The 24,456-nt window shown below is 32.7% G+C and overlaps 3 protein-coding genes and 1 non-coding gene across 5 annotated transcripts; 3 read left to right on the top strand and 1 right to left on the bottom strand.

The window, feature by feature from the left end:
• Window positions 1-703: 703 nt before the first annotated feature.
• Window positions 704-917, top strand: LOC133679039 (small nucleolar RNA U3). The gene has a single exon (XR_009836101.1). It is a non-coding gene; the product is annotated as a small nucleolar RNA U3 (small nucleolar RNA).
• Window positions 918-6,200: 5,283 nt separating this feature from the next.
• LOC133677834 (probable aspartyl protease At4g16563) lies at window positions 6,201-7,951 on the top strand. Its single transcript, XM_062099964.1, has one exon. It carries the CDS (start codon window positions 6,310-6,312, stop codon window positions 7,759-7,761), a length of 1,452 nt encoding a protein of 483 aa, XP_061955948.1. The 5' UTR covers window positions 6,201-6,309; the 3' UTR covers window positions 7,762-7,951.
• A 735-nt stretch (window positions 7,952-8,686) lies between these two features.
• Window positions 8,687-13,065, bottom strand: LOC133677835 (ras-related protein RABF2a). Its single transcript, XM_062099966.1, has 7 exons — window positions 12,799-13,065; window positions 11,934-12,011; window positions 11,667-11,834; window positions 10,285-10,333; window positions 10,009-10,086; window positions 9,277-9,366; window positions 8,687-9,012 (listed from the first exon to the last, which is right to left on the bottom strand). The coding sequence occupies exons 1-7, from the start codon at window positions 12,835-12,837 to the stop codon at window positions 8,912-8,914; spliced, it is 603 nt and encodes a 200-aa protein (XP_061955950.1). The 5' UTR covers window positions 12,838-13,065; the 3' UTR covers window positions 8,687-8,911.
• An 8,522-nt stretch (window positions 13,066-21,587) lies between these two features.
• LOC133678922 (small ribosomal subunit protein uS2y-like) lies at window positions 21,588-24,072 on the top strand. Of its 2 annotated transcripts, none has more exons than XM_062101442.1 (5): window positions 21,588-21,846; window positions 22,545-22,807; window positions 22,939-23,136; window positions 23,353-23,554; window positions 23,730-24,072. In XM_062101442.1, the coding sequence occupies exons 1-5, from the start codon at window positions 21,696-21,698 to the stop codon at window positions 23,822-23,824; spliced, it is 909 nt and encodes a 302-aa protein (XP_061957426.1). In that variant the 5' UTR covers window positions 21,588-21,695; the 3' UTR covers window positions 23,825-24,072. The 2 variants fall into 2 exon arrangements, with proteins under 2 accessions (XP_061957426.1, XP_061957425.1); XM_062101441.1 differs by having other exon boundaries at window positions 21,589-21,846; window positions 23,727-24,072.
• Window positions 24,073-24,456: the final 384 nt, after the last annotated feature.

The raw sequence follows: 24,456 nt of genomic DNA, 5'->3' as shown, positions 1-24,456 counted from the left end.
TAATTACAAAAATCCACCTATAATTTTATGTGAATTTTATTCTCTCTTCATACTTTTATAAATTACAACTTTTATCATATAATTTATATGTTCAAAACAGTTTACATTCTCAATAATGAAGTCCAACGTTTCTTGTGGCAAAGACGCTGCAAAATCCATACGCACTGTCTTTTATCTGTTCTTCAGTACGAAGTTAACTTACCAGGCTCAGCTCACAGCTGCTTAAGGAGTGCATATCCAATGGCCAATAGCTCAATGGTCACAATCGAAGACAATCTGATTTGTTCAGAAAAGTTCCTGACAAATTTTGGGGAACAAGATGCAATTCAAGATCTAATTCTGCAAATTGGGCAACTCTAATGTCATCAGTATGGCTACTGCAAAGCGTAAAGTGTAATGGAAAAACCTGTAAAAGCTTCAAACTCTTGACTATTACACTCCAAAGAAGCCTCCTAGTTGGTGTCCCAGTGTCCGTATAAAATTAACAAATACCACCGCAATAACAACGCAGCAGCTCAGGGGGTATCCTAGTACTTTCACTGCACTCTCCTTTGGATTTTATCAGGACTTTGAGAAGCCCAAGGCGCGCCAACTTTCTTCTTCTGGACGAATATGCCCTGGAACGAGTCATTACAAGAATCCCACATCGGAAACAAACGAAGCAGTAAAGTAACTAATAAAGCGTGGAGAAACAAAAACAGGCACGACCTTACTTGAACAGGATCTGTTCTATAGGATCGTACCTCTGTGTCCTTTAACACTAAGGAGACAGGAACCTAAGTCTGGTTGAGGAATCATGACCGTGTGATCATAGCGTGAGTAATGGCTTGATAATCCCTGTGATCATCATGGCTGTAGAGGATCGTTCTCCAACCATAGATTTGGATGGGGATGGTCATGCGGTTGTCTGACAGACTACCTTTTCTTTTGGTTTTATATTATCAAATAGAACAGATATATCTAAATGGCTGATATAATTTTACCGAACACTAAATGATAATAGCTATTTTTTTTTTTTTTGCAATCCTTCAATCTCTAAAAATATATCTTATACGAAAGCCTGTATAAAAAAACCCTAAAATATCAATTTATATTATTATTATTAGAAGAGATAATTACAAAAATTCACCTATAATTTTATCTGAAATTTATTCTCTCTTCATACTTTTATAAATTACATCATAAAAAATGTAATTTGTTTAGTTTACATTCTTAACAATGTGTTTTGTTTGATTTTTTTGTTTAATTCAAGATGTAAAATGTGATTTATAAAAGTATAGATGGAAAATAAAATTCAAATCTACAGGAGAATTTTAATAATTATCTCTTATTATTATTATAAAAAATTCTCAATCTACATGCAAATTTCATAATTTGCATACTATAAACTTTATAGACGTGCTGAATTTGAGTTTTTCTTATTACTAACACCACATACCACATGAACTCATATAAATTAAAGATCTAAAAGTATACTATAAACTACTTTTTTATTTTAAAAGAAAAACAAGTGACGTTTAACATGAAAAAAAAATTAGAAAAAAAAGAACGAGGAGGCGAGCTTGGTTCACGACAACAGATCACAATGTTGTTATCCGCGTCTTCTCCGGCGGCTTCCCGAATATTTGAATGTTTAAATTTATTGGTTTTTAAATTATTTATTGTTTGGAAAAATATTAAAATAATATATATATTTTATTTTTTTAAAATATTTTTTTAATATTAATGATATAAAATATAAAAAAATATTAATTTAAAGAAGAAAAAAATAATTTTTTTTAAAATACTTTTAAAAAAGAAAAACAAATAAGGTTGAAGTCATGTTTACTGAAATTCTTCGCTAATATTTGTTTTTAATTTTTCTATTAAAAGCATTTTGAGTGCTTGTTTTGTATTGCTATGTAAGTGTCATTAAAATATTTTTATTTATTTTGACATTAGTATACTAAAATATTAAAAAAAATTATGATTTGTTATTTTTTAAAAGAGTATTTAAAAAAAATAATCATCGTCATTCCCAACTATCATAAATTTACTATAGAGACCTGAAGAAACTCATTTTGAACACCAAAACCCTTTTCAAATCAAATTTCAAAACTCAGATTACTTTTTACAATGTTACCTTGAATTTTTAAATTGTAATTTATTTGCTTTAAAGCAAAGTAGTAAGGATTAATTTTAAAAAAATACGCACCGGACATGTTCTAAATATTATTTATTCAAACTAAACACTTATTTTGTTTTAACTCGACAAAAAATCACACACACTCTGTCTCTTTTCTTTGTCAGAATTTGTTTGGTGGCAACGTCGATTGCAGAGGAGGAGTTCCACTGACAGAACACCATCCACAGTTTTAGATTGATAATCTACCCTTTAATTTGCTGTTAATTTCTTCGATCAAACCCTAATTTCTAACCCTTGTTCAAACCTCCAAAAATCTACAAACCAATCAAGTGTTCTTGAGCTTTAAGCTAGCTTTAAGTTGAATCCAAAAGCCATCAACATTTCTATTACAAAATAGAGCTAAAATATTTTTGATTAAAAACATTTTTTTTTTGGTATTGTACATTTAAAAATATATTAAAATAATTTTTTTTAGATTTTTAATATTGAAAATCATATAAAAAAACACTAAAAAAACTTGACCTTGATATTTTATCAAGACAAATATATTTTTAAAATGCACTCATATAAACACTACAAAAACTTTAGCTTGATATTTTTTCAAGACAAACACAATTTTAAAATACATCAATATACAATTAAAAACTCAATACCAACAAACATGCACTAATTTCTTACCTGATAATTAATTAATATGACCTAGCAACCAGCTAGCTGCAAGACAGGTAGGCATACCCAAAGAGAGCGCAATATTTTCCTGTTTTTTTAGAAGTTCATATACAGATGAATTGCTGATTGCATATTTTATGAATTTTCATGAACATGAAGTGATGAATATATTTGTCTTCTTAGACAGATCGAAGACCTAGAAAGGCATAGCCAGCCGCATATCGCAAAATCTGAGTCAACAAGAACTCTACCTCGGCATAATTTATATACATGCGCTGACAAATGGTCCTACGTACTTATCACATTAATATATAGAGCATAGAACTATACAATATAAACCAGCTTTACTTTTAGGAATTAAGCAATATTCCAACGGAAAGCTAATTAATTCAATACTAGAACAATTGCAGGCTGCGAAGAAGATCCTTCAAGAACCAATAACCACCGGCCCCCCAACCTCATAAAACTTTTATTATAATCTACAAGTGTGATGGTGGCTTGGTTATGAAGTACAGTTGATTTAAGCATAATAATAATCTCAGATCAGTACTTGCCAAACATTAATCAGTGGGTCTAATCGGACATAAAAATCCATGTTTTCCCAGAATAGCAATCCATGTGACAGTACAACATGTTCATTGTGCAGCCATTGAGACGATGAGTTGATGCCCACAACACATATGCCAGGATGACCTACATAAAACAAGGACTTTGGTCCAAATTAATTAACTCTATAATTGTACTTTAATCATTTTTATAATATAGTACTCTCTATCGATTGATTTCAGCCAGATTAATTAGTGCATAATCTTGGAAAGAAGTATCATGACTACCACTATCTCATAGAATCCAATTAGCTTTAGCATAATGTCCAAAGTGAATTACCTCAAGTAGATCGATGCGGCGCAATCATATGATAGCTGTTTTAAATTAATTATGATCAATAAATTAATTAAAATTCAGAAGAAGTCGATGTAACTAATATTGATTGGATGAAGACACAAGGTAATGGAACACGTTGGAATTTAAGTCCACCAAACTGCCACTAAATTCCTGATCAATGTCATGGTTCAACTACTTAAAAAAAAAAAAAAAGGTATATTAGCAACTATCTAGTTCATTGCAAATAAAACTAAAATTTATTACTGATATAAATTAACAATGAAATTAGAAATCAACAACAAAATTAACAATCGATAACATCAGATGCAAATAATATATCATAATTTCTCAGTAATGGATTATCAATTGCTGATTTTTTTAACAACTTATCCTTTATTGAAATTCCGTTGTTGATTATCAACAATTAACTGCAATCTTGTTGTTGATCCGTTGTTAATCAACAATGAGAAATGTGTTGCTGATTTGTCCAATAAATATTTTTTTAAACGTGAATTTTATAAATTATTATTTTTTTTTATTGAATTTCTTATAATTATTTGTGGATATTTCAAAAATAGTAGAAAATATATAAAGAACATAAATTAATTCTAAAAATTATTTTATCAACAATAATAAGTCAAATAAAAATAAATTTTATAATAAATTTTAAAATTCTATTAAACTTACATCAATATAGATAAATTATAATTTAATAAATATGTTCTATCATGGAGGTGGTGGTGGAAATGAACCAAGACAATGCTAACTATTATAAGGTGAGACTGATATATAGGTCGATATACTAGTATAAATAGGGGATGCATATTTGTCGTTATTTGTGGAGTCACATTTGATGACATAGATAAAGTCATAGGTGCCGACATACCTTGGTCCATATTTGATGTCTAAGCTTGGTATCTCATGTTGCTAAGAAAGTTTTTGATAGAAGTCATTTCCTGATGCAGTGATAAAATATGAGCATGTCTTTTCTTTATTTGCTCTTTCAATGCTTGAATTGATAAACTAGAAGGTGCTCACTTAATTGTGTAGGATTGTGATGAATCACTTGTACTAATCATGAATTTTGGCATACCAGGTGCACCATATATTCTACTATTTGTGTATTTAAATACAAGAGATGTGTGGCTTCAATTTATAACAAAATCAAGGAGTATATATTGGAGTGGTTTTTATCTTGATTTTAAATAAAAAAATTAATTATTTTTTTTTATAAAAAAAACCTTCTCAAATAAAAAAACTATTATAGGCTAGTTATTATGGTAATGAGATTTAAATTCGTGACCGTTTAATCATTTAAATTTATCTCAATTCAAAAGGTTAAATTATCACAAGCCAGTCATTAAAGTGATGAGATTTAAACTCGTGACCGTTTAATATTTTAAATTTGATATTATATTAAAGAATCATCTCAACTAAAAAATTATTAGATAAAATTTTAAAAAATATTTTTGTATCACTATGTAACAGCTTGAAACACATTCTTACGCATCTCTTAATTATAATTAACTTAGATTTGTCGTATTTAATCATGCAATGGGGCTTCTCAACTACCTAACCTTTAACCTGACTAAAAATTTAATAGAAAAATAAGATTAAAAAACTATATATGAATTATAATGTAGTGATGAATTTTGTTTGGAATGATAGTATTTACACCAACATCACACAACGAAAATTTTTGCCTAGCTATTAATTTTTATTTTTGAAAACACAGGGTACCCTGATCTGCTTATGCATACCAAATAAAGTATCTACAACCCAGAACCAACTTTTAAATAGGATTAATTAAGTCCCATGGCTGAAAAAATAAAAAAATATTAATTAATGAGATTCAAACTTGAAATTCTAGAGGGAGAAAACCCGAAGCCGACCCCTAGCTAAATACCACTATACCAACTCATTGGGATTCCTAGCTATCTATTAATTTGTTCAATATATATCATCAATTTCAACCTGTAGAGAGAAAAGTTTAATTGTGGGTTTACAAGCGCAGTAAATATAAATCAATCTTTAATTAAAGATTGAAAATGACTAATTACTTTTCCAGAAATGAAGCCTCAGTATTAATTAATCATAAGACATGCATGCCATGTAAACATGGGATCCTCTTCACATACAATTAAAGCTTCTTGGCGTGCTTGTGCATGACGAAGCTCATGAAAACACATGGGATCCTCTTCACATTATATATATAAATTTTCTTTATTTCACAGGTACAAAAACAAAAGTTCTATTGTATAGAAAGCTAGCATGCTTCTTTAATTTCTTACACACAATTAGAATATATATATTTTCGGGTGTAATTTTATCCATCCAGGGAATGCCGTTTGCCACCTTTTGCTGCTATTTTCAATTAGTAATATGCATGCACATTTTATTTATTTTAGTTTTTTTAAAAAGAAAATTTAATTTTATTTAGTAATCCTCCCTCTCTCTCAAGTGGCGCGCACACACACATCTATACCAAAAACCCTAGCTGGTTTTCTCGTCCATGCAACATCTGTTGGTTTGCTCTAGGGCTGAAGAAAAACCCTTGACTTTGCTTCGGCTTATAAATAGATCACCCCCATAAACCTATAGCTCCATCTCAAAACACAACCAAAGAGGTAACAATGGCCATTATGCTCAACAACACCACCACCTTTCTTTTCTTTCTCCTAGTCAATAGTCTGCTCTTCTATTCAATTCAGTCCCTAGCAAGACCAAGAAACCCTAATTCACTCATTCTTGGTCTTACCCCAGCTTCTAGGGCTTCCCTTCCAACTCATCCAAAGGCTTCCACTTCTTCAAGAAAGAAACTAACTGATGTTTTGGACATGATGGAGCCATTGAGGGAAGTTAGAGATGGGTATTTGATATCTCTAAGTATAGGCACACCCCCACAAGTCATTCAAGTGTATATGGACACTGGGAGTGACCTTACTTGGGCTCCTTGTGGAAACATTTCTTTTGATTGCATAGAATGTGATGACTATAGAAACAACAGGATTATGGCAAGTTTTTCTCCTTCTCATTCTTCTTCATCACATAGGGACTCCTGTACTAGTCCCTTCTGCATTGATGTTCATAGTTCTGACAACCCCTTGGATCCATGCGCTATGGCTGGATGCTCATTGAGTACCCTTGTTAAAGCCACGTGTTCTTGGCCGTGCCCTCCATTTGCTTACACTTACGGTGCAGGAGGGGTTGTCAGTGGGACACTAACTAGGGATACGCTTAGGGTTCATGGAAGAAACCATGGTGTCATTCAAGAAATCCCAAGATTCTGTTTTGGTTGCGTTGGGTCTACGTATAGGGAACCTATTGGGATTGCAGGGTTTGGTAGAGGTGCACTTTCTTTGCCTTCACAACTAGGTTTTCTTCGAAAGGGCTTCTCACATTGCTTCTTGGCCTTCAAATATGCAAACAATCCTAATATTTCAAGCCCATTAATTATAGGAGATATTGCCCTTACTTCTAAAGATGATATGCAATTCACTCCAATGTTGAAGAGTACCATGTACCCTAATTACTACTATGTTGGTCTAGAGGCCATAACTGTAGGTAATGTTAGTGCGACTGAAGTGCCATCAAGCTTGAGGGAGTTTGATTCACTTGGTAATGGGGGCATGTTGGTTGACTCAGGAACCACTTACACTCACCTACCTGAGCCATTCTATTCTCAGGTTCTCTCTGTTCTTCAATCAATAATAAATTACCCTAGAGCCACTGATATGGAGATGAGAACCGGGTTCGATCTTTGTTACAAGGTACCATGTCAAAACAACAGCATTCTCACGGGTGATCTCCTCCCTTCAATAACTTTCCATTTTTTGAACAATGCGAGTCTAGTTTTGTCCCAGGGAAGTCACTTCTATGCTATGAGTGCCCCAAGTAACTCTACTGTGGTCAAATGCCTACTGTTCCAATCCATGGATGATGGTGATTATGGACCAGCTGGGGTTTTGGGGAGCTTCCAGCAACAAGACGTGGAGGTTGTCTATGACATGGAGAAAGAGAGAATTGGTTTTCGACCAATGGACTGTGCTTCAGCTGCATCTTTTCAAGGATTTAACAAGACCTAATTAAGCGGCAGTTAATGGTAGTTCTTGCAGTTGCCAGTGGTGCATGTAGGTGGTTGATTGATTTTTTAAAGTGTACTTTGCAACTTCCTTTTTTTTAATGTTGAGTTTTGTACTTTGTCAAGTCTTTGAACAGGCTAGATTATCATGCTTTTAAGGCTTTGAACTGAATAAGAAATGAGTTGTTATATTCTCTTTGCGTGGTAGAAGAGGAACAGATTCAAGTGGAGAAGCTTCATGGAGCTGTATTTTTTTTTTATATGATGGGGTCAGATCAGAAAGTGACAAAGCATTTGCAAACAAATTAAGTAATCTTCAAGTAATGTTATAAGTCGACCGATTATCCTTACTGGTTGCTAGTAAGCTACAAGTTCTATGTAGCGCAGCCAATCACACCTGCACAAATCTGAAAAATACCGTATCGCATCTACTTTGAGGCTAAAATTTAGGGTGTTTTTGTGAACAAGATTTATTAAAAGTCGATACATGTCATCTCTCCGGAAGCTAGCGGCGAAGTTTCCTTCACGATCATTTTATCTAGACACCCATTTTTAACACAGGAGATTAGTGCACGAATGCCGATTCCTCGTATACTAACCTTGAATCCTTAGGTTTCCCCTTCAGAAACCCAGACATTTATCAAGGATGAATTAGATGTTTCAACCATCCGGTTCAACATCCCGATCCATAGAAATTTCCAACGTTCTCTTGACTGCTTGCGGTCAGTTATAGGCCATTTTATTTTCAACTTGTGTGTGACCTAACAGCCAAAGAATGAAGACAAGGCAAATTCAGAGTGTAGATGCTGAAATTGGTGTAAAGGTTTTACATTGTGCTTCGCAGCTTAATTAATGACACCATGAGTCATCATCTTACGAGAAAACAAACCACCTGCAATTTTTTACATAAAAAGAATGGTTCTGTAAAGTAAAAAAATAAATATATATTTATGTAACGCAAATTTTAAAATGTGAAAGAAAAAGACGCCATTTCATTACACGAGAAGCCACTACAGTTCCATTTCACTGGTTGAAAAGGAAATTCTTAATACACAAACGAACCAGAGAATATCAAACATAGACTTCTAGGGAGAGCACCACAAGAACTACAAAGAAGATACAGATACGCAGCAATACCGCTGTCACTCAGGTATTTAAGAGCAGCAAGATGCACTTGCTGTACTTTCAGTAGGTCTATCCATAAGAACCATACCAGAAGGGTTTGGTGCTGGCTGTACTCGAGGTAGTCTTTTTGCTGCACATAGAATGGCCAGAAAACCAAAATAATCACCATCAAATTCTAGAAAAGAGTAGTAAATGTGCATTAACAAGAGCAATTAAATAGTCCAACATGATCAAGTTTTTGTTGAGTTTTGAGCAAAATATTCTCATCCTTCATTTGTACCCAAGATTAACTTCATATACACATATTGGAAGATAAATATTGAACTCACTTTAGAAACAATTTAGGTCTTTGTTTTCTATTTTCGACCAACAAATATTTAAACCTATCCCATACCTATTTCATAGAAAATGTCATTGACATTGGTTGCAGTTTTTGCTGATGTTTCAATAAAGAAAAGGCCATACTCCTGGGCATAAACTTGTGCTTCCTGCAAAGCATTAATGAATGTCCTGGTTAGAGCATCTATAAGATGTTCCTTTAGAACAAAGAGAGAAAGCAGCAAACATTCACGGACAGTCTTAGGTCTAAACATAGAGATCGCCATTAGATCATCAATAATTTGAGGGTTGCAGATCAGTATAAGTCTTTAAAAGAAAGAATTATAAGAAATTATTTTAATGGAAAATACACAAAGAAGGTAAAGGCTTGCATATGTGCCATTGCATAACATTTCTTCCTGCATGAAAATTATTTCTCCAAATGAAGATTCCTAGCAGATCACTAAATGAACTTGCCAAGTTATTCAATAAATGCTAAGGTATGATTTCTGTAAAAGGTAAAAATTATGTAACAAATTAATTATTAGAACTCAAAAAAAAAGAAAAAAGAAAAAGAGAGAACTTCTTGCTGCTAACTTTTCCCATGTAATCTATGCCCAAAAAGGATCTTTAAGGACACGTTTACTTTGTCCAAGTCATCTCATATAAACCAATAAAAAATCATTCCAGTTTCTTTTCAATTTCCTATATCCTTGACAATAAGCTGCTATACCTTTCATGATTTAAAGGACCTACTGAAGATAAAAAATCAACTAGTAAGAAGTCACTATTGCATAAAACGAGCTACTTGCCTCAGCAGTAACCTTCCTTGCATCCAGCAAATCAGCTTTGTTCCCTGCAAGTGCCATAACCATATTTGGGTTGCCTATGTGGAAGCAAGCAGAATATAATGATTAAAGCTTCCGGTAACAAAAGAAAAGAAAAGATAGGGATAGAATACAGTTAAAGGAAAATAAGGGTAATTTAACAGTAATATCAGCAACAGGACGCAAGAATGCCACATGAAGAAGGCTATCAAGAACAGCCATATACACATTTATACAAGCAAACATGTAAAAACTACCTTGTGCCTGAAGTTCTTGAACCCATTTTTTTGCCCGCTCAAATGAGGCCTACAAGAGAATCAAGATTAGGAATTTTAGTGACTACATGAAATCAACCAACTTAGTAAAACAATTTAAATAAAGTGGTGTCTTTTTCAGCCAATAATCTTTGCATGAAGGAACCATTTCTAAGAGCCATTAGATTCTCAAGACAGCTCTGAAAACTTTTTAAACCAGGCAAGCCAAAGCACTTTCATGCAATATTGCCTTCATTTCTTGATGAAGGCGAGTGACTCAGTTTTTTGAGCTATAGAACGAAGCTGATATTGACCTTTTATTTTCTGAAAACAAGCACAATTTTGAAAAGGAACAAGACAAAATGGAAGAGACACATATCCTTGCAAGAGGAGGGAGAAACAAGAGGAAAATGTGGAAGAGAAAGATCTTCCAGCAAGTTGGAGGGCAGGGCAGGCTCTGCCACTCAGGGAAGAGGGACATAAACCACAGGACATGAAAACAGCAAAGAAATAGTTAGACTGTCTGACAAGTAAACACCTTAAACCACCTTTAGTTGTATGCATTAACTGAGATCTGTTATTGTCTTATATAATCTTAAAGGAAAAACTGAAGAGAGACTTTTTCTATAACTGGGATTTTTAATGAGAGAGAACCGAATGAGGCACGAGGGTATGTTAGCATGGTGCACCTACAAGGGAAAATGCACCATGACACATGTCACCTATCTAGTTAAAATTAGTTCAGAGTGAATGATGTTAGAACCTGGATATCTTTCATCTATTCCCCAAAAACAGAAAATATGAATTATAGATGAAATTAACTTTTTCAAAAGAGGGAAAAATTTAAAGGTGCCATTAGCAATGACATCTTTATCTAAGGCATGCAAACATACTACAAACTTGTCACTCCAGAGCACAGGCACACGCATCACAAAGAAAATCAGCAGCCTGATATAATAACAGGAAAGCATACAGCTAACTTAAAAAATGAAACGTGGTAGTTTTGATACTATTAAAGGCAGCAGAAGCACACTGAGCAAATCAATTCAACAATGAAGGCTCTTGATGCAAAGATTTGCAAAATGAAAATTTGTCGCCTTGACATGAAATTCTTTCTAAATGAGGAGGTCGAAATTCAAATTGCCAAACACTTCCCACTTCTTCCATATCCTTCAAGCAAATAAATATTGGAGCAAGAGGCCTGAACTATAAACCCTTAGACCTGAAGACTGACACTACAGACTGCTAAAGCCAAAAAGTCAAATGTTTCCTTATATAACACAGTATATAATAAAAACCTAGACATAATAACTATTTTCTTAAAGTAAATGCTGCTCAGAGGGGAATGACATGCATCAGGTTTGGGAATTAGCAACCTTTCTTACCTGATTAGATATATCATACACAATGATTGCTGCAGCAGCTCCCCTGTAGTACATTGGAGCCAGGCTGTGGTATCTCTCCTGGCCTGCTGTGTCCCAAATCTCAAATTTTACAGTTGCATCATTGACAGCCAATGTTTGCGAGAAAAAGGCAGCACCTATGGTTGATTCCTACAATAACATACCGACAGCAAAAGTCATCCTCCAAAATCAAACAGGGCAATTTCTGCTACCAATGTTATAACCCCCTAATGTCCAGTACACACTAACCTGAAACTCAACAAACTGTCCTTTGACAAAACGCAATACGAGACTGGACTTACCAGCACCAACATCCCCGAGAAGCACCTGCAGCACAAAGCAACCATAAACCAAATATTAAATTTCAAAAAAATCCATGATGTATTTCAAAAAACAGCCAAAAAAAAAGTCAAACCAAAGGCATGGAGAAACACAGCCACCTTAAATTTAGTTATGCAAAAAGAAATGAAGGACATGCTACAAATTCTCTACAAGCAAAAACAGACACAAATGACAAACAATGCGTCTGGGATTCAAAGATAAATGAACCCCTAACAAGTCTCAATCTCGGACTCATAAAGCAAGGGCTAAAGCATATAATATTTGCACATGAACAATGCTACAAAGGCAATTCATAAAACCACTAACCTAATGTATAAATCCCACTTGATTCCTTGTACAAAAGAAAAAATATCACCAGAATACAAAAGCTGTTCACATGTAGTAGATAACATCAAGACTTAGCTTACTTAAGTTGTACATTTAATTTTATAACCCAAAACAGTGCTAAGCGATCGGAATTAAACAAATTCATATAAGATCCTTAAAATTTATCGGAAACCCACAACAGAACACACAAAACATTCACAATTACAACGAGCTAACTCAGTTCTCAATTGCGATCACAAAAACAAAAAAAGTGCAGAAAAAATAACATCAGATTTTGCTGAAATTATAAAAATTTCCAAAACTAAACAAAACCCACATCAGGAATTGCATAAAAAAACTAAATAAATACCTACAAATTAATAATGGAACCAAAATTCTTCAAAATTAAATCACACCCAGATAACGATCATCCATATAAAATAAAGAAAGAAGCTTAAAAACTCACCAATTTAGCATTGATATTCTTGTTTCCAGTGGTGGCCATAATTACCGGTAATCGACGTTTGTAAAAATAAAAAATCAGATCAAGAAAATCAAAGATGATTTTCTAGTCTTTGATTTTGATCGCGCGAGAGAGAGAGTATTAGGCGAAGAAAACAAAAGCAAGGAAAGGGTCAAGGAAGAGAAAAAAACAAAGCAAAGGCAAAGGGACGGAGAGAGGGAGGTTCCTTCTTGGTAAGTAGAAAGACCCTCGGGTTCACACGTGAAAGCGATGTTTCGGATTGTACCCATTTTTTCATATTTCACTTCTATTCTACCCATTTTTTCTTAAATGTTTTCTGCCAGTAGGATGTTTCGCATTGTACTGATGAGTGATTTTTAAAATAATTTATTGTTTAAAAATATATTAAAATACAATTTTTTTCATATTTTTAATATTTGATACTAATCTATCAAAAATAAAAAAAATACTAATAAAATTTAATTTAATATTTTTTTAAATAAAAATTACTTTTAAAAAATATATAAAAACAAACTAAAATCACTCTCAAACACCCCTATTATTTAAATAACATTACCTTTTACCTATAGCAATTATTAAATGTAAATTCATTAATTTATCGATTTAAAACTTATCTCAAGTCGGGTTTTATATAAAATTGATTAGGAATTCTATTTTTAATCTCATCAGATCTATTCATAAATTAATTTGGTCAAACTTTGTTAGTTTAAAAGGTTCAATATGCAATCTCATTAAAATCCAATATAGTTTGAAATTAATTTAGTCAACTTTGTTACTTAACACGTCACTTTATAATCTTATCAAAATTCATACGAGACTCAATTTAACTTTTTTTAAAAAAAAACAATTTCAAAACAATGTTATTCTAATTATTTATTAAAATAATATTATTTTAAATTAACTCAAGTTAATTTAATATGACATATCCAATTCTTAACCTAATCTTAAACAAAATTACAGCCAAGCCAATTTTTATATCTATAGGATTTGACATTTGCTTTTTTTTTTCTTAACATCCCTTATACTTAGGTATAAATTCCATGCAATAAATCTAAAAATAGTGTAAATTTATTTTTTATTATCATGATTTAAGAATTTATTGAAATTTTAACAAAGTCTTCACTATACCAAAAAATCCCAAGTTATTAACTAAACATGTTATACTTCAATAAACAGTCAATATACATTTCAATTATTATCTAATATTCTTGGACTCGTCACGTTACAATTCATCTCATCATATTAGTTATATTTTGTATTTTGCATTTAACAACTACATGAATTTAACTAAGATTTATCCACAAAATATCTGGAATATAACAATATATAATTTAAATCAAGTATCATTTAACTACCATGTTCAAAATTAATACAAACATTATCAAAGAAAAATTCTATGTTAGGTAATTATGAATTTAACCAATATTTAAGTCCAACATCTCATAAAATTCCTAGCATAATAATAGTTACATTAAAATAATTAACATACATGTTATCATCTAAAAAATACATAAAATATGTAACATCAGTTATGCTTTTATAAAATACAAAACATAAGAGGTTCCATAATCTATTAATCCTAACAAAACTGCAAGGACCCATAAATCATTTTATACCACCATTAATTAATTAATATAATATAACATTCTTTTAATACAACTCAATAAATTTAATGAGGAACTAAAATATACTATTCTTTTATCTTTGATTGTCAATACAAAAAAGAAAAGGATATATTTTCTAATTAAAATCATCAAAACCTAGTTACCAATTAATCATCCCATGATTAGTTCGTTACAAATTTTATTCTTTTTAAATATTAATTTATTCAAACAATTCATCCCTTTTAATTTTTTCAATTGACTAAATGCTTCCTTTTAGGCAAGGGTATATTTTCTTACCAATTAACCATAATTTTCTTATCAAATCAACAACCAACCTTTCACCTCATCATTACAAGTATTATGCAAGTAGAATTCATTCTAATTTCATCAATTTCTCAAAAAAATTGAATTTCTACAACATTAAAATTCACATTTATCATATAGAAATATAATTAATCATCTACACCACCACCCACATGTTTGGTTATTATAATTTTAACACAATTTTCACGAATGAAACATACCCTTTTGACTCTCCATGACCAGCCCTTAAGTTTCATTACACATTCAAATTTTTTGATTCAATTTAACAAATTTCTCACTTTCTCTAGTCATTTAATCACCCATAACAATAATTAACAACTAATTTCAATTTCCCCCAAATCTTATCTCAAGAACCTTAATTCAAATATTGTTAAATTTGCATCAAATTATTAAACACTTATTCAAATCAATACGAAAGGGTTTTAAACACCTTACCAGTTGCTAAACATATTTTAAAAGTCGATTCATTAAGATTTTTCCCAAACTTCTTTCTTTTTATCTTTTCTTTCACTTTCTCACTCTAACTTAGCTTTTCTTCTCCTAGATCTCTCTTAATTTCTAGGGTAATTGTGTTTTTTTTTCTCAAAATACTTCTTTTTTTCTACTCTTCGCTATCACTTTCTAGTAATTCAAGGTGAAAGAAAAGAGGGGGAAATGATTTTTTTTCCCTCTTGCTGCATATCATTATATTATAATAAATTAAAATAGTAATTAAAACAGTATGATTATTTCATGTAAATTGATCTATTCGTTTCTCAAAACAACTAGATGAATTTTACTATTAAAAAAAAATATTTTTAGCCAAGTTAAATTTTTATTAACAGTAAAAAAACTCTACCGACACCACGCTTTCAAAGAAAAAAAAAAAGACTCCGCCCCATAAAACGGTTATTCAAACTAGTTAACAAGAGACGACAATACGGGATCCGTGTGGATGACAAATGACGTGCACATGCTTTTAGTGTCTGTTTCTCATTTGCCGACCACTTCTTTACAGGCAACAGAGAGTTTGATGGCTATGGAGTCTACAAAACCTGTTCACTTGATTGGCGAGCTGGACATTTATAGCTGCATTGAGCCCACAGTGGTTGACGTTGCACCAGAAAACAAGAGAATCTATGAGCCTCCTTGAACAAAAAAGAAAGAAAGAAAGAAAGAAAAAGAAAGAAAATATACTGAATCGTATAAATATGTGTCTCATAGTCGGAAAACGTATTCACTCTCTGCCCCCCTCTCTCTTCATCGCTGGAGATCGATGGAAATGAAATGGTCATTCATCTTTGTTCTTGCTACGCTATACAGAATGGCTAGCCTTGAATCCATGCTGATGACCAAAAACCTCACTGATTTTATCAGCTCTTCTTGTTTTCAAAGCCCATATAATAGCACTAGACCCTCAAAATGTTCTGGCAATATGGTTTTCAACACCACATTTCTGCAACTGGTTTGGTATCACTTGTGGGAACAGTAGTACTACTGATCAGCACCGCAGGGTTACATCCTTGAATCTTTCTGACATGGGACTTTTAGGAACCACCGCACCTCACATCGAAAACCTTTCCTTCCTCGCCACTTTCGATATTATCAGAAACAACAGTTTCCATGGCCATTTGCCTGGTAAACTAGGGCAGTTATCACGTTTGAGAATACTTTTGTGCAAAGACAACAGTTCACAGGAATGGTGCCTTCTAGATTGGGCGGTATTTACACAATGGAGTCACTATCACTTGGAAAATAACCAGCTGTCTGGTCCCAATACCATCAACTATTAATTTTCAACAATATGTCTCTAATGCAATTGCAAGCTCTTGAAAGCTTGTCAATGTTCAACAATCCATTCAGAGTAGGGAACTTGTACTGTGCTTAAGCTGTTACTCCTTGGCAATAATACTATGTCAGGTACTTGTTCTCCTACCATTTGTTATTTCCCCCCCTTTTCCTTTGTAGCTTGTGGCCAGAATTTGTTAGTTTTAATCAGAATTAAAATAAAAAATATTTGAGAATATGATAATAATTATTTTTTAAAATGTTTTTTTAATTAGAAAAGTATCAAAATAATAATTTTTTATGTTTAAAATTTATTTTTAATATCAGCACATCAAAACAATCGAAAAAACACAAAAAAATATTAATTTAAAACAAAAAATATTTTAAATTTTAACAAAAAAAAAACAAGTTAGAACTCACTCCTAAACGTTCTTGAAATACCGTCAATATTTTTAAACGATACTTCTCCAAAAAATAAAATACAACTTGATTCAATTGCAATCAAGCTGCTGCCCAAACCCCCTCCATAAATGCCACTAATATGTCTAGTACTATAAGAGAGATTTAGACGAGAATTTTGACTTCATTTTTGCAGCTGTCTACGCATGGGGCTCTGAATTTGGAGTGTGGACAGAATATGTGTTCATGTTGGACAAAAAGGTTAGCTATTTCGTTGAGAGGCCTCAAGGGCAACCGCAAATTAGCTCAACTTGGAATACTTGCAACCAGTAACCAGAAACTTCTAATCTGTGATACCTCGCTTATTGTATAACATGTTAGATAATCATTTTATTTGGTAGCAAATAGCTAGTGTAAATTCTAAGGTTTATCGAATTAGATAGAACATTTTGATGCAGGCACAAGCATGATAAGTATAGCTGCAAGCATAAAAATAATAATAAAGAATTGACTGTAATATTAGGATTGAAATACAAAGAACCATCTTATTTTATTCTTAAAATAATAATGGGTGGTTTACAATCTATATCATAATATACCCTCGATGTTGGCTAGCCCGACGACATCACATTTATTGAATTTATCAATCTATATCATAGTATACCCATCATGATTTATTCAATATTGGTACGTACTGAGTTCCATAGTACATGCTTGTTAATATTTGGTTTAATGATTTTGCAGATGAAATTCCAGCGGCTTCGAGGACTGGAAATATTTTCCTTGGCTGCAAGTGGCCTAAAAGGGAGAATTCCATCTGCCATATTCAACAAGGAATTGATTTATCATAGAATAACTTATCAGGCAATTTGCCAGAGGATATGGGCTCCAATCTGCCAAATCTCACAGAACTTTATCTTTCCAAGAATCGATTGCAAGGTCCATTCCCACTTAGTTTAGGCATCTGCAGGAAACTTGAAACCATATCCTTAACTCACAGGAAGTATCCCTTCAGAAATCGGCAACTTGACAGTGCATCAGACGTTGCCTTGGCGCCACAAATTGATAGGTGTGGCGTTCTGTTTTGCTCCTGACATTTCTGTGAATTACCTGTATGAAACACAATTTTTCAATGCTATATGCAAGTATGTTCTGTGAAATGTTTATCTTAATGGTCTTACGATGTTGTGTTTACATGTTGATACGTAATATTCCTAAGGAACCAGGCAGTCTTCATAATCTAGAGGCGGTGACCGTGGAGGCTAATAACAGATCGTATTCCGCCTGGAATTTTCAACATCTAAGCTAAAACTGAACAACATGATTTCGAGTGCAATTTCTTTTTGCGGAACTTACAAATATATGGCATGAACACATCCCACTGGACCAACATGGTAGTAAGAATTACATGACTGAGATAGTGTATTATATGCATTGCATGGGGAATTCTGGAAGAAATAGGAGTACTTCAATACCTGGAGGAGCTAGGTCTCTTACTGAACAACCTAACTGCTGACATTCCATAAAGTATTTTCAACAGCTCATCAATAAGAATCACTGGTCTTGTTAGCAATCAACTTTCAGGCAATCTTCCACAAAGTTTCGGCAGGTGGCTTCCCAATATTGAAGATTTTTATACGGGATCAAGTAATCTGAGGGTAACATTTCCAAGTTCCATCTCCAATGCCTCAAAACTCACTGTTCTAGAACTCATTTAACAGTTTTTGTACCGATGAATCTTTGTTGCCTCCAATTCCTCCAAACGCTAGTCTTCAGAGAAATTAGTTGACAAGTGAACCTTCTAAAAATCTTGGCTTTCTTGATTCTTTGACGAAATGTAGAAATTTGATACTGCTGTGGATCGGCAATAATCCATTAGATGGTTTTCTTCCAACAGCTATAGGAAATCTCTAAAATTCTTTTTCTAACTTCTTGGGCTAATGACTGCGTACTCAAGGGCAGCATCCCTCAAGAAATCGAGCAGCTTCAGAGACTTAGAGCTAAGCAACGACATTACTGGTTCGATTCCTTCAACAGTTGGAAGACTACAGAATCTCCAAAGATGTTATGTTATGAACAATAGTCTACACGGTTCTATTCCAAATGAATTTTGTTATTTAAGGAGCACATGTGTCATAGCTCTCAGTAAAAATGGAATATCTGGGTCCATAGCACCATGCTTGGGGGGGTCTTTCCACTCCAAGAGGCCTGTTTCTGGACATCCTATCACCATTGGAGTCCTGCAGAATTTACTCAATCTCTCCCTATCTCACAACAAGCTGCAAGGACAGATTCCAGTAGTATTCGGTGAGTTGAAAGGCTTGGAATACTTGGATTTACCCTACAACAACTCGTCTGCTATGATCCCAACATCTTTGAAAGGACTTCTGCATCTCGAGTACTTAATTTATCTTCCAATCAACTACAAGGAAGAATCCCAAATGGAGGAACTTCACAGAACATGAAGGACCGAGTCAATATCACCATCTTCTTTTGAATAACATTATTATCATTTAACCTGTTCCCAATTCGCTTGATTTGTTGAAAATCTTATGATTAGCTTCATCTTTTGATGTGCTAATCTCTCTCTCTCTTAACAGAGTATCTTTATTCTTCAAACTAAATTTTATTTAAAAACTAGATCTTTCTTCAACAATATTCTATACAGAATATCCAGTCATGACTAACCACGAAAAAGGATTTAATCCTTCGGTGCTAAATAACACTACTCGAACAAATTTATTTATTGAAATTTCATATTTAGAACATATTTAGAACATCCAATTCGGTCTACGACCCGATTAAAAGCTTATATTGCAAGTTGAATACAAGTCAGTTGTTGATTGGACGAGTCTGCTGAGGGTTTTAATGAAATGATATTATTTTGAATAAGAAAATCTTGAAAAATAAAAATAAAACAACAACGTTGTTTTGGATATAAATAAAAAACAATTAATGATAGACTCTTATCCAAGTTACTAGTCGATCCGTGTTCCTAAAAAAATTATATTTTTTTATAAAATTTAATATGATTTAAATATTTTAGATCGTTGTGATGTGTTTATATTAAAATTAATTTTTAAAATATAAAAAAATATTATTAAAATGCATTTTGATACGAAAAATTATTTGAAAATCAACTACTATCATATTACCAAACATACAGAATTTGTATCATTCAAGCTACTTTCTGAATAATTTAAATACATCACTTGAGCAAAAATCTGAATCGGTAAATTATCAGCTCAACCTTTCATGTTTCAAAATATTTTTACATGTGCATACATTAATTGTTTATAGATCAATTTTTTAAAAAAAAAATTAAAATCTATTAGAACTATTTAATATTATTATTAAAACCAGCTTGACAGTTCAAACTTGAAATCTTTATACACGATTTATTGTCTAACTTGAGTTTAAAACTAAATTATATAAAAGTTGTTTCAATATAACCTAGTCAACTTAATCAGTCCAAATATAACTTATTATATCGATAAAAAAAGCTTAAAGATAAAATTGAGAAAGAAAGCATGAAATTGACAGAATAAAAAACTTCCTAAACTAATACTTTATCTAGCTCGTTCAAAAAACATATTAGGTGACCACTAAAAAAAACTGAGGATAAAATTAAGGCTTCATTTTGTTTCATGAAAAGTAGTTTTCTAAAAATTATTTTCCAAACTTTTCAATGTTTATTTATTATTGAGAAAGTGAATCAACGGAAAACAATTTACAGTCAACGAAAAATTTAACTTGACTTTCTAGAAAGTGTTTTCCTTTTATTTTAGGCGAAATATATTTTTTAAAAATTGTAAAAAATTCAAAAATATCGTTTACTTATTATATCAAATTTGATCTTCAATCTTTTGATTACTATTTATTTTATTTTAAATTTTTCATTAATTTTCTTTTTCAATTTTATCTCTAAGAATTTAATTTTTATATCAAGTTTAGTCCTCATTCTTCTTTTATCATTTTCTTAATTGAATTTTTTTAGTTATCAGATTTGGTTCTTATTCTTTTAATTATTATTTATTTTATTTCAAGTAATTTATAAAATTGATTTTTTTATTTTATCAACTTTTAAATTTTTATTTGTCTAACTTGGTATTTATTTTTTTGAATAATATTTATTTTATTTAAAATAATTTATGTAATTTTTTTTTTAATTTCATCATCTTTTAACTTTTTATTTGTCAAATCTGGTCATTATTCTTTTGATTATTATTTATTTTATTTTAAATAATTTATAAAATTTTATTTGTTTTATGTGAAATAATTTATAATTTTTTTTTAATTTTATCATTTTTAATTTTTTCATCAGTTAGATTTGATCATTATTTTTTTTAATAAACTTGATAAAAAAATATTAATAAGCTATTTTTTAATTTATTTTTCAAAACAAAGCTAAACACCAATAAATATTTTTTAATTTTTTATGATACTACTAAATATAAAAAAATAGTTTTTTTTTTAAAATTATTTTTTATAAAAATATATTTTTTTAAAAAAATACCTTCATGTAAAGTAGTTAAAAAAATGAAATTGAATGGGGGAAAAAAAAAGCGCACCTCAGCGAAGCAGGTAAGCGCTCTGGACCAACTTCAAAAGGGTAACCCAGTAATTAACCAAAAAATATTGCATCTAGGGTTTCTTCTTATACTCTTCTTTATCATCGTCATCTTTATAACACCCTCTCTCTAACGACGCCAGCGCCTTCATTTTTTCTCTCTTGCTGCACAAAACCCAAGCTTCTGCGGGTTAGATTCTCCAGAGGACGAAATCATGGCGACGAACACGGCATCACCAGCTCCACCACGGGAGCTGTCGCAGAAAGAAGCCGACATTCAAATGATGTTGGCTGCTGAAGTCCACCTCGGCACCAAGAACTGTAATTTCCAAATGGAACGTTACGTTTTCAAGCGCCGCAACGACGGTTAGTTACTTATAACGACAAAACACGAAGTTAAACACTGTTTCCTTGTCAGTGAAATGGTTAGTTTTGAGTTATGTGTGTAGTTAGTGTCTGAAAGAACAAGGTTTTTTGGGCTCTATTTTAGTTTTTTCTAGATGGGATTTTGTCAAGTGATGAATTGGCTCCCTTTTCCATGTTTGGTTTCTGTTTTTCTAAGGTTTTATGTTTTCTGCTTTTGTTTTATGGTATTTGTTAGAAGAATGGTAATTCTTGTTGGTGTTTTTGGATGAGAAATGTAGGAATATGTTTTTTGAACAATGTATGTAATCTTGCGGAAAATCTTTTCCGGAATCAGCTTGTAGAAGAATTTCAGCCATTGGATTTCTTGGTCTCGACAAACTTCCAGTGGATAAGTGTTCTTGGAAAGTGATTTTGTGCAGTATGTTTGATTAGGTTTACTCATTGAATTTCGGTTAGTTGTTAATCAGGATTACTTAGATTCTTGAATTTGGTTATATTGAATCTTAATCTTAATTAAGATAATTTAGCTTAAAAAGAGTGTGTTTTTTATATTAAGTATTTCTTTTTGCTTTTAAACCATATTTGTGCTTGTAGAGATGCTGTTCTTGGTTGCTTTTGAAATATTATTCTGTTAAATTAGATATGTTAGGATGTGCTTTGATTCTGTGTTTTGAGTTGTTTTGTAATTATTGTTACAGGAATTTACATCATCAACCTTGGGAAGACATGGGATAAACTTCTTTTGGCTGCCAGGGTTATTGTTGCCATTGAAAACCCACAAGACATTATTGTTCAGTCAGCTAGGCCCTATGGTCAGAGAGCTGTTTTGAAGTTTGCTCAATGCACTGGTGCTAATGCTATTGCTGGAAGGCATACTCCTGGTACATTTACAAATCAGCTCCAAACTTCCTTCTGTGAGCCTCGGCTTCTCGTCCTTACTGACCCAAGGACCGACCACCAGGTGAATTGTTGCTGGCAATTATTGATGTCTCTCATTGACGAGGGCAGCTTGCTTTAGCGTTTTCTGATTTTCTCGTGGTTTGTTGTCCTTGTCTTGCTTCTAACCTTGGTTTTATTTTTTTTATATTGCAGCCAATCAAAGAAGCAGCCTTGGGAAATATCCCAACTATTGCTTTCTGCGACACTGACTCACCAATGCGGTTTGTGGATATTGGTATTCCAGCCAATAACAAGGGGAAGCACAGCATTGGGTGTCTATTTTGGCTTTTGGCAAGGATGGTTCTCCAAATGCGTGGCACCATTCGTCCAGGGCACAAGTGGGACATGATGGTGAGTTCTGTGTGACATTTCTTGTTTGAAATTCCAATAAGACATCAATTCTCCTCTCCAATATGCACACTCATGTTCTCTTTGCTAAAAAGAGAAACCTTGACTGACTTCTTGTTCTTAATCTTTTATACATCAGGTCCTTGTCAACATAAATTATCATGCGATTTTATATCTTAGCTTCTAGTTTTTGTGATGCCCATCTATTTTTCCTGGCAGGTTGATTTATTTTTCTACAGGGAGCCTGAGGAAACAAAACCACAGGAGGAGGAAAATGTGGTTGCTCCAGTTGACTATGCACTTACTGGAGCTGACTATATGGGTGGTGCCACTGATGGCTGGTCTAATCCTGTTGCTGATAGTGGATGGACCAATGAAGCGATACCGATTCCTGCTACAACAGCCTTGACACCAGACCAAGGTATGAAATGTGTGTTTTGTTGATTAATTTGCTTGTCAGTGATTCAGGTGAAGGCATTTTGTGTTAGTCTGCTGACTGTACCACTTGCTTTCTCACATCCTACGTTTATTATTTCAACATTGTTTTCTTGAGCTGTTCTGTTCCATGCTTGAATTGTTTATTTCCTCGGCAGCAGGTGGATTGGATGATTGGGGTGCTGCTGCTGCTCCTGCTCCTGTTCCTGCGCCCCCACCTCAACCTGTAGTCGATGATGGTGTTAGTTGGTCGTGAGGCCTGCTACAGTTTTTACTTTGACCATGTATTGCATATTTGGCATAATCTTCAGCGAGTCTTAGAAAGAATATCATCATTTGTTGGGAACTGAACTTGTTTTTTTGTTTTGTTTTTCCATCCTTTCTGGGAATAGCTTAGATCAAGACAATAGTTTAAATACTTTGATGATGTTGGTATCTCAAATGATTGCTACATTTGTAATTTTTGATTGGCACTTGAGCAACTTCCAAATGCTTTTCTTGTTACTGCTTAATCATTATGCCTGCATGCGAACTAGGAAGAAATGCTTAATGAAAATAATTGAAGCAAAGGAAGTTTGCTTATAAACGATACAAGCTTGGAAGAATTTTGTATGCCTTCCAAAAGCAACAACCAAATTTGCCGCTAACGGAGATGGCCTTGTGTTTGAGAGCTAAAAATAGAATCGGCAAATTTCTTTTTACCTTTCTGATTTCTTATTCGCGAAGTTCCACTGCTTCAGCCTCTGATTCTGCCTCCATTCGAGGAAACTATAAAAGCAAGATTCAAAGTATCGAGTTTCCTGACTTGGTGCATTGAGGTTTCAACCAGTCTGACCACCATCTAGCTGGGATTGACCTCGGATGGAGAATGAGCAACATTGGCTGTCT

This window comes from Populus nigra, chromosome 18 (genome assembly GCF_951802175.1).
Source record: "Populus nigra chromosome 18, ddPopNigr1.1, whole genome shotgun sequence".
Classification (NCBI taxonomy): domain Eukaryota; kingdom Viridiplantae; phylum Streptophyta; class Magnoliopsida; order Malpighiales; family Salicaceae; genus Populus; species Populus nigra.
The sequence above is the reverse complement of the archived record's forward strand: the minus strand, read 5'-3'. Positions and strand labels throughout refer to the sequence as shown.